This window comes from Mus caroli, chromosome 1 (genome assembly GCF_900094665.2).
Source record: "Mus caroli chromosome 1, CAROLI_EIJ_v1.1, whole genome shotgun sequence".
Lineage (NCBI taxonomy): Eukaryota > Metazoa > Chordata > Mammalia > Rodentia > Muridae > Mus > Mus caroli.
The window spans coordinates 52,200,357-52,210,988 of record NC_034570.1 but is presented as its reverse complement, the minus strand read 5'-3'; the positions used below and the strand labels follow the sequence as shown (position 1 = coordinate 52,210,988).

The window sequence follows — 10,632 nt, the reverse complement described above, 5'->3', positions numbered from 1 at the left end:
AAAAAAAAAAAAAAAAAAAAAAAAAGAAGCAAGGACTGTCTAAATGAGCTGGGTCTGGAAGGCAGATGCTTTGGTTTTACTGGGATGTAGACCATATAGAAAACCAGAAAGAAAATAAAGGAAGTGATGTCAAGGACACTAGGAAAGGTCAGGGGCAGGATGGGACATGGAAAGACATTCTAAACCAAAAGATGTGAACAATGTGGACACGGGAGGCCCAGCTCAAAAGGTGCCAGAGGGACTAATATTAGCAACTAGGTTAGAGACGTTTCTTGTGATATTTTGGCAAAGAATGTGGCTGTTGTCCTAAAAACCCACCTGAGGTTAAATCAAAAACTTTTGGTAGAGAAGAGTTCAAGACAACCTAATATTGTCTCTGTTGCCTGGTTACCGGCAATCCCACTTATGCATGTCTACAATGGAAAGGAACAAGCTGGGCAAAAAGGAAGATAAAGTGGAGTGTGAAGAAGAGAACAGGAAGAAATTTAATGCAGGAGCCAAAGCTTGCGCTCAGCAGACAGGTGGAGGCCTCCTGTGAAATGGAGGAGGGGTGCTCAGGTAAGGCCCCACCCAGCTAGGCTTCTGTTTTCACTTCTGTAAACAAGGCTGGTTTCCCCAACTACAGAGGATGTACTTGATCACGTATAGGTAGAAGTACATAGGCAGGAAGTCAGTCAGGATGCATGCTCGCCGTAAGTGGATGAAGGCAGAGAGCACATCAGTCCTGTAGGGTAATACGCCCTGTGCCTTAATACGTCTCTATCATAACTCATGGCCATTCTCTGGGAACCCAGGGATGGACCTGGGCAGTGCCACTGTCCTAGCCAGTATTCAATAAAGTTTGCTTCAAATGTGGCTCAAAACCTGTGGCTGTGGTCTTATTCTTGACTGGTGGGATCAACAAGAACTGTGCTGCAGTCAGCAAAGCCATAGAGGAAGAGCAGCTTAAGTCCTGTGACACCAGACATGGAGCTACAGGATTTGGGAGTTTACCCTGATAGGTCTCATTCTGGCTTGGTCCAGTATTTCCTCCCTATGCCCTCCTTCCTCCTTTTAAGAATAGTAATGTATTTTCTGTGCTGTTGTGTTTTGGAAATATGGAATTTACTTTTGATTTCACAAGGGGTCACAACGAAAAGATTGCCTTGAGTTTCAGAAGAGACACTGAACATTGGACTTTTAAAGAGTACTGAGACTATGAAAGACTATGGGAACTTCAGAAGTTGGACTAAAATCATTTTTCTTGATTACATGGCTATGAGCCTTTGAGGGGGCAAGAAGTGGTGTGAGTGAATATAGCCCTGCTCATAATTTGAAATCTTGGTCCCTAGTTGTGACACTGTTTAGGAAGGATTAGGAGGTGTGGCCTGGTTAGAGGAGGTCACTGGGAGAAGGCTCTGAGGTTTCAAAAGACTCAAGCCACTCCCAGTGTTCCCTCTGTGCTTTCTACTTATGGTTCAAGATGGGATCCTCAAGAGCAAAGGGACTAACACAAAAGGGTAGTGAACATCCCAGTCTAAAAGTCGTAAGTTCCGATAGTTTCCTAGTCCGAAATGTCACAATATGCACTGGCTGGTTTGGTGCCAACTTGACAGAAGCAGGAGTCATCACAGAAAAGGAGCCTCCCTTGAGGAAATGCCTCCAGGAGATCCAGCTGTAAGGCATTTTCTCAATTAGTGATCAAAGGTGGGAAGGCCCATTGTGGGTGGTGCCATTCCTGGGCTGGCAGTCCTGGGTTCTGTAAGAAAGCAAGTTGAGCAAGCCAGGGGAAGCAATACACTAAGCAGCACCTCTCATGCCTCTGCATCAGCTCCTGCCTGTAAGTTTCTGCCCTGTGTGAATTCCTGTCCTGACTTCCTTTGGTGGTCAACAGCAATGTGGAAGTGTAAGCTGAATAAACCCTTGCTTCGTGGTCATGATGTTTTGTGCAAGAATACAAACCCTGACTAAGACACAGTAGCTTCCAGGAATGCTGATTGTGTGTGTGTGTGTGTGTGTGTGTGTGTGCATCTCTAAGTTCTATGGACCAAACTCAGGTTGCTAGACTTGCACCACAATCTCCTTTACCAATTGAGCCATCTTACCGGCCCTTGATGACTGTTTTACTTAACAGTTTACAAATTGTGATGGTTTGTATATGCTTGGTCCACGGAATGGCACTGTTGGGAGGCGTGGCCTTGTTGGTGTGGGCTTTAAAACCCTTGTCCTAGCTGCCTGGGAGTCAGTATTCTGCAAGCAGCCTTCAGATGAAGATGTAAACTCTCAGCTTCTCCTACACCATGCCTGCCTAGATGCTGCCATGTTCCCGCCTTGATGATAATGGACTGAACCTCTGAACCTGTAAGCCAGCCCCAATTAAATGTTGTCCTTTGTGCCGGGCAGTGCACACCTTTAATCCCAGCACTCGGGAGGCAGAGGCAGGCGGATTCTGAGTTCTAAGCCAGCCTGGTCTACAGAGTGAGTTCCAGGACAGCCAGGGCTACATAGAGAAACCCTGTCTCGAAAATCAAAAAGTGGGCTGGTGAGATGGCTCAGTGGGTAAGAGCACCCGACTGCTCTTCCGAAGGTCCAGAGTTCAAATCCCAGCAACCACATGGTGGCTCACAACCATCCTTAACGAGATCTGGNGCCCTCTTCTGGAGTGTCTGAAGACAGCTACAGTGTACTTACATATAATAAATAAATAAATCTTTAAAAAAAAAAAAAAAAAAGAAAATCAAAAAGTTGGTGATGGTATCCATTCACAGCAGTAAAACCCTAACTAAGACACAAATGAATTGCAGCACAACACAACTGTAATGCAGCCCACAAACATTCATACATTAAACACATGCAGTCTCTGCATGCCAGTTGTTAAGACGCACAACAACGTGCGGGCAGGATGAATTCTTTTTTACCTTCTCCAATGAAAGAATCTCAGTTTTCTGATAAAGCTGTCTGTCCTGGGAAAGAAAGGCTAGCACCTGCATCAGAGTCTTCTGAGTACAGTTCAGGCTGATCCGGGTGTGCTCTTCACCATCACACCTAGAAAACAATCAGTTCTGATTAGGATAAAAGTATAACCTGGCCGGGCGAGGTGGCGCACGCCGAGGCAGAGGCAGGCGGATTTCTGAGTTCGAGGCCAGCCTGGTCTACAGAGTGAGTTCCAGGACAGCCAGGGGGCAGAGGTAGGCAATCTCTGTTAATTTGAGGCCAACCCGGTCTACACAGTGAGTTCCAGTAGAGTCAGGGGTATATAGTGAGAACTTGTCTCAATCAATCAAAAAATAAATAAAATGAAACCAAACAATGTGCAAAACAAAACTATATTTCCTTAAATGTAAGTCTGTATGGATACCTACTTCTTGGCTGAGCAGGATGACACATGCCTATATCCTAATACTTGGAAGACCAAGGCAAAAGCATCAAAAGTTTGACACCAGTGTGGGCTACAAAGTAAGACCCTGTCTCATTAAAGCAACAAAAGTGTGCAGTTCTCTGTAAGCACAGAAAACAATTATTTAGATTTTGAATATTTTATTTATTGTGTGTGTGTCTGTCTGTCTGTAGGGTGGCATATGCATTTGGACTATGGCATATGGAGGTTGAAGGACAGCTTACAGGAGTTGATTTTCTGCTTCCAGAGTGTGGGTCCCAAGGACTGACATTAAGTCATCAGATTTGGCAACAGGTACTTTACCCATTAAGCCATCTCACTACCACCACCCCCCCCTTTTTTTTTTTGGTTTGGTTGGTGCCTGGAATCATCAGGGCCCCACACAGGACATGGGCATGTGCTCTACCACTGATAATACTCCAGTCCTTATCTTTCCTGATGCTTCCATGGTATTAGAATGAATTCAGAAAGAGCATCTCCTACCCTACCTCTAAATGACCAAGTAACGGGCCTCGACAGGGGCCTTCTCACTTGTTCCTCATTTCAAGAGCTTGGGAATCACTGCTTCACTGGAAACTGATAATGTTTACATTATTAATACATCACTTGGGTCCGTCTACATCCTTTAAAGTAAAAACAATTATCTGTCAGTATTACCAAGCGGTAAAGATGCTTTATGTAGGGCTGCAGGGGCAGCTTGGCAGGTAACAGCATGGGCTGCTCAGGCAGAGCACCCACGACTGTGTCTCCAGCTTCAGGGGATCCACTGACCTCTTCTGGCCTCCTCAGGCCCCAGGCACACACAGACATGAGTACAGACAAGATACCCATACACATAAACAAATACAATTTAAAAAGAAATAGAGCCAGGAGTAGTAGCTCACACCTGTTCCCCAACACCTGGAGGCAAGGCCAGGAGTTTGCAGCCACCCGGCATCATGAGACCCTGTGTCAAAAAAAAGACAATTAAAGCAAAAAACAGAGGAGCAGAGAAGAGGCAGAGAAACGGGTCAGTGAGGAACTTCCTGCCAAGCCTGTATGAGGTCAGCCTTTGGAACCCATGCAGTGAAAGGACACAACCACTTCCCCAAGCTGTGACCACCACACATGTACTATGGTATGCACTTGTCCATATAAATACACACACCAAAAAAAAAAAAAAAAAAAATAAAAAACAGGTTTGTAAACCAGAGGAACATATCACGTACCTGGCAGGAAAAGAGGTGATAGAGACACCTCCAACCCCTTTCAGTACAGACATGACTTTGTCCAGGTCTTGGCTGCGGTTCACACTGAAATCTAGTCGGTGAGCTCCCACTGTGGGGTATTCTGGAGCTCTGGAAGGGCGGATGGGCCTGGTAGTGCAAGATCCTAAAGAAAAAATTGTGTGGAAATCAAGTCTTTGTAGTGCTTTAGAATTAGATATTAACTACTACCAGTAAAATCTATGAAATGTCTCAGAACTCATTTTCATGTTTATATACAAAAACATACATACATACGCCTTAGATGCTCACTACCTATCACGATAATCTAGATTGGATCTGGACATACAAAAATAAATCTATTTTCACACTTACTTTCCCAAAGATTCATATTTCAGGAAAATTGGACAAAAAATTGTTTTGTTTTTTAATTATTCACTGTTTGGTCACAATCTACTCATCTAAAACAAAGTACAGATCACAACAAATACTCTTATGCTGAATACATTTATAATGACCATTCTGTTATAAAGGTTTCAGTCCAAGGCCAGCTGGCGCATTCCTTTAATCCCAGCACTGGGAAGGCAGAGGCGCTCTGAGTTTAAGACCAGCCTGGTCTACAAGTTAAGTTCCAAGTCAGCCAAGACTACATAGAGACTGCAAAAAACAAAAGAACAACAACAAAAAAATTGCCTTCGCCCCAAATGAGTACCAAATTAAGCTAAATGATGCCAAACTCCCTCACTGTGCTGGGTGGAAGCACGCTGTGAGATCCCGAGGCTACCTGTCTATGGGCAACATGCCTCTAACTCTAGCTCTGGAAAACGGGAGGACTTCAAGCTTGAGAGCAGACGAGACTGCAAAGTAAGCTCCTTCTAGCAGTAAGATGGGGGAGGGCAGCGAGCCGGCTCACTGGATAAGGGACTTACCACACAGGCCTACTGAGTTCAGTTCCAGAAGCCCATGGTGTGGGAAGGGAATCAAGTCCTGAACGCTGTCCTCTTTGTGCTCCCACACTCACACAATAATAACAGAAATAAAAAAGACAAGGCAACAACAAGCCAGACAGAAAGCTTGATGGCTACATAACTAACCTAGCAAGCCAGCAGCTGAGGGCTGGAATGCCGAGACCTCCTTGTTAATAACTTAACGGTGAAGCCCGTCCAGCAAGGAAGACTCACGCTCTACTTTCTCACCGAAACCAACACATTATCCTCCCTGTTCTGGTTAGTTTTTGTCAGCTTGACACAAGCTGGGGTCATCTGGGAAAAGGAGACCTCAACTGAAACAAAAATGCTTCCCGTCACATTGCCTGTAGGCAAGTCAGTCTTGATTAAGGATTGATGTGGGAGGACCTAGGACTCTGAAGAGGAGGGTCATCCTGGGTTGTCTAAGAAAACAAGCTGAGCAAGTCCTAAGGGGCAAACCAGTAAGCAGTGCTCCTCTGTGGCCTCAACTTCAGTTCCTGGCCTGACTTTGCTTCATGATGGACCGTAAACCAGAAGGTGAAAAACTCTTTTCTTCTCAAGGCGTTTTGGGTCATGGTGTTTATTACGGCAACAGAAAGCACATTAGGACAATCCTCTACATAGAGTTGAAGGCCAGCCTGAGCTACATGAGACCCTGCAGCAAAGCAACGAAAACGTTCCATGGTTTGTTTTCCCTTTGTTTATTTCTGGTGGGATGATAAAGTGTCTGGCTCTATAGCTTAACCTCAAGCTCTTCCTGATTCGACTTCCTGGACGATTAAGAGTATTAAGCTTGGGGCTGGAGAGATGGCTGAGTGGTTAAGAGCACTGACTGCTCTTCTGAAGGTCCTGAGTTCAAATCCCAACAACCACATGGTGGCTCACAACCATCTGTAATGAGATCTGACACCCTCTTCTGGTGTGTCTGAAGACAGCTACAGTGTAGATATAATAATAAATAAATCTTAATTAAAAAAAGAAGAGTATTAAGCTTATACCACACCAAGCCTAATTTACAATATTTCAGTTTTCTTTCTTTTTTTTCTTAAATGATTTTGTTCAGATTTATTTTATTACTTATATGTCTGAATGTTTTGCCTGCATGTATGTATCTATAGGGGTCAGAAGAGGGCGCTGCTTCCCCTGGGACTGGAGTTAACCGGTAGTTATGAGGCTCCATGTGCGTGCTGGAAACCCAGACAGAGGTGTAAGAGCTGAGCCAATTCTCCAGCCCCAACAAATCGTTATTTTTTCAAATGAAACTTGGGCTGGAGAGCTGGTTCAGTCACAGAGAGCACTAGTTGCTCTTGCAGAAGACCTAGGTTCAATTCCCGGCACCCACATGGTGACTCACAAGGGTCTGTAGCTCCAGCTCTAGTGGACCTGACACTCTCTTCTGGCTTATGTGGGCACTGCACACATGTGGTGCACTTACATACAAGCAGACAAAAGATTCGACAGATATAAAAATAAAATACATCTTCAAATGAAACCTAATTACCAAATTTAAGCAATACGTCATTTTTAATATTACATAAAAATAGAAAAACCTGTTGCCCCTTAACATAATTGCAATTTTATTAGGAAGACATTCTAAAATTTCCAAGTATTTGCAGGGAAATCATTAAATATGGAAGGACAAGCGTTTTCTCACCAAGCCCTTTGGCCAGCCAGTTGTTGACTCCCTGGGGTGCCGCATCATAGGCTGTGTGGGGAGAGTAGATGGCGACTCTGCGCTCCAGAGCCCGGATCACGAGGCACTCCTTCCAGGTTTCCCAAGTTATGTGCTTCATGGGCCGGAAGATAAGTGGATGGTAGGAGAGAATGAAGTCTGCCTTCTTTTCCAGAGCCTCGTCCATGACCTCCTCCGTCAGGTCATTGGTCAGGAAGAGTGTACTTACAGTATGGGGTGGGCTTGGCTCCACCAGTAATCCCACATTGTCCCAGCTCTCAGCAAATGAGAGGGATGCAAATTCATTCAAGGACGAGAGAAGAGCCTTAAGATCCATGAAGGAACGGGAAGACCTGCAGATCCACGACTGGGCACGTTGCACACTTGTAGGGACTAGGTGTGCTGATGACAGCATATGGAAACCAGGGAGAAGGGCGCCTGAAATCACAACCCAGGAAATGGTATTTATACACGGTTCACCTCTGCACTGTGAGGCATAAAGCACGTGAGTAAGACAGCTCTCACCACTGACTCAGAGTCAAACAGTGGCTCTGCCACCCTGCAGCATGGTGGGCTCAGCCAAGTCATCTGACCTCTTCATTTTCTTCAAAGGCATTAGTATATCACCTAGCAGAGTATGACGCAATATAAATGCTCAGCCCCTCTTACACCTTCCCTGCTCTGCCCACCACTGCTTCAACCTTACACCCTGTATCTCTGCTGCACACAAATGCACAAACCCACACACCAAGATATTCACGTAGACAGAATAAAACTAACACATTCAAGGGGCTGAAGATGTAGCTCAGTTGGTAGAGTGATTAGCTACCATGCACAAGGTCCCCAGCACCACAGAAACTGGGTGTGGTGGCACACGTCTGTGATCCCAGCACAAGGGAGGTAGAGGATAAGCCAGCCTCAGCTATACAGTCAGTTCTAGGGCAGCAGGAGCAAGAACTGAGGCAGACAGGTCACTCCACAAACGCACAAAGCCAAGGCAAGAAAAGGCCAGAACTGCTGCCCCTGAAACATGTCAACTGCTACCCAGAGAAACAGAGAGGAAAGGCATTGGGCCCCTACCCACATATTCCATGGCTGTGCACTGAATGGTGGGAGGGTAGTGTCACCAAAGAACCAAAACAATTCAAAACAGCGTGATGTGCAATCTGAGAGTTAATAGTAGATTTGAATAAAGGGACCGTGTTTGCCTCAAACAGGTACTGTAAAAGTATCTTTTAAATTCACCTGGTATAGTTGTCCTCTCCCATCTCTCTGCTAAGCTAGGCCTAGTTCTGGAAGCTTATAGCCTCCATACAATCTTATCTAGGCCTATAATGTTTTCAGACTCTGAGAATTACTGCTGAATAAGCTCACCCTTTCTAGTTCTTTCTGAGCTCTGGCTGGCTGGCTGGTTCAACTTAGCTGTTCTGGCTCAAACTCCTCTCCAAGCTGACTGATTCATCTGGCTTCTCTCTCAGCAGCTGACTGAATTGTTCTGCATGGCCTCAAACTAAGCCTGGTAATCCTCTCTAATCTGGCTGCTTCTTGTTCTTTCCGTCTGTCTTCACTTATGCCTAGCTTGTTTTCTCTATCTGCATCCTCTCTATATATAACTGTCCCAGTAAAACTGCCCCCAGTCTCTTTCTGCACTACCCCTTAAGTAGCCCATCTTTTCTCCCTGTTCTGGAGAGAGCTGGGCATATCCTATTCTGTCAAATCTTTCTCTGATTCCTCACTTTGTCTGCCACTCAATTAGACATCACTTTCAAACATGGATGCTTCCTTCTACAAACTAACTTTACCTTCATTGTTTGAGATTAAAGATGTGTGCTAAGGGCACACCACAACTAGAATGGTTCCTCCCACCCAGCCCCGGTAAATAACACAATCTCGGGGGTTCACAGTGTGCCCAGACATCCTGCAACGAGCTACCAACGAAACTGATGTAACCTGTGATTTTCCTGTTATACAATAAACTTCTATTGTGAGCTGACACGACCACGTCCCGGTGTTTTTCTCGGACAATGTGCTCACAGTACAGACACATTTAAAGCATTATTTGAATGGGCTGGAGCTGTCGTACAATGGAGAGATGGGAATATCCATTGCCAATCTACATGCTCTTTAGCCCTCTGAACAGCCATTTGCTATTTTTCAATTACACGAGAGCTCTCTTTACACTCCCGTGTGGTTTTTCTTTCATTTACGCATGGCTCAAGGCCTTTTCCAGAATAATCAAGGGCCGCGCGGCATAGCCTTTATTCCTGGAGTCAGCACCCTCGCCCCTCCTGCAACAAGGCAGTTTTCCTCTGCAACCTCTCCTTCTATATTCATGTTCCCCGGTCCTCTGCAGTCACCACAGCCAGCCCGATGTGCAACTCCAGCGAGAAGAACAGACAGCCCCCGCGAGCCTTTCAGAGGTTCACAACTCACCACAGAAGCTCTTTCGGTGTATCACTTCCGCTCTGCTCCGAAGCTCCTGGCTTTGTGGAAAGAGGCGGGCGGAAGTGGTCCTTTGCGTTCTGCTTCCGACTCCAGGCCGCTGTGTGAAGTTGGGCGGAAGTGGTCCTTTGCGTTCTGCTTCCGACTCCAGGCCGCTGTGTGAAGTTGCTGGGCGACAGAGGGTTCCGCTTCTTAGTGAGGTTGTGAGTAGAGCTCTCAGGAGCCGAGGGGTGAGGTGCGCGGTCCTCCGAGTTCTAGTCGGTGTGCTGAGGAGAGCCTGGCGGGAAAGTAGGGCGTTCCCCGCGGAGGGCTCCGGGCTCTACTTCCGGTGGCGCTCAGACACGCTTTTGGAACCCGCAGGCATGCCAGCTCCAGTGGTTGAGACTTTTCCGTTCCCGCAGCAGCGGTGCTGAGCGCAGTGGGTGAGTGTGGAGAAAAGGCTTTTATCCTTTTCTCCGTGCACTCAAACGCCTGCTGCGCCCCACGTTGGTGCAAATTTATTTCTTGGGATCCTCGTGGTGAACTCTCGGGCTGGAGATGGTGTTTCTGGGACTTTTTAATACGATTGATAAGTTAGCAAGATGTGGCGTTTGGGGGGAAAAAAAAAACTGTGAAGTATAGAAAATTATTGTACAGACGTCTTAAGTAAAGTAGGTGTCCCGGGTAAAGGGAGTCCCAGTGCCTATCTAGAGCACTAGACCGGGAGGTGGGGCTATGCCTCCCCTGCAGAAAGAAAGCCTTGAAGAAAATGAGTAAAGTAAGTGCGCGCTGGGGTGGCTTGTCGCGTTGGGTAGGATCAACACTTCTATGATAGGATTTTCGTTGTTTTTTTTTTTTTGTTTTGTTTTGTTTTTGGTTTTTCGAGACAGGGTTTCTCTTTATAGCTCTGGCTGTCCTGGAGCTCACTTTGTAGACCAGGCTGGCCTCGAACTCAGAAATCCGCCTGCCTCTGCCTCCCGAGTGCTGGGA

The 10,632-nt window shown here is 46.1% G+C and overlaps 1 protein-coding gene across 1 annotated transcript in view; it reads right to left on the bottom strand.

Annotated features, from left to right (window-relative positions):
* The window catches only part of Nif3l1 (NGG1 interacting factor 3 like 1), a 16,458-nt gene extending 6,713 nt beyond the window's left edge, over positions 1 to 9,745 (bottom strand). The window contains exons 1-4 of the mRNA XM_021161689.2: positions 9,655 to 9,745; positions 7,204 to 7,659; positions 4,585 to 4,747; positions 2,898 to 3,024 (exon numbers count right to left, since the gene is read on the bottom strand). Of these exons, the coding sequence (XP_021017348.1) occupies positions 2,898 to 3,024; positions 4,585 to 4,747; positions 7,204 to 7,636 (723 nt within the window). The 5' untranslated portion in view covers positions 7,637 to 7,659; positions 9,655 to 9,745. The remainder of the gene's footprint in view (positions 1 to 2,897; positions 3,025 to 4,584; positions 4,748 to 7,203; positions 7,660 to 9,654) is intronic.
* Positions 9,746 to 10,632: the final 887 nt, after the last annotated feature.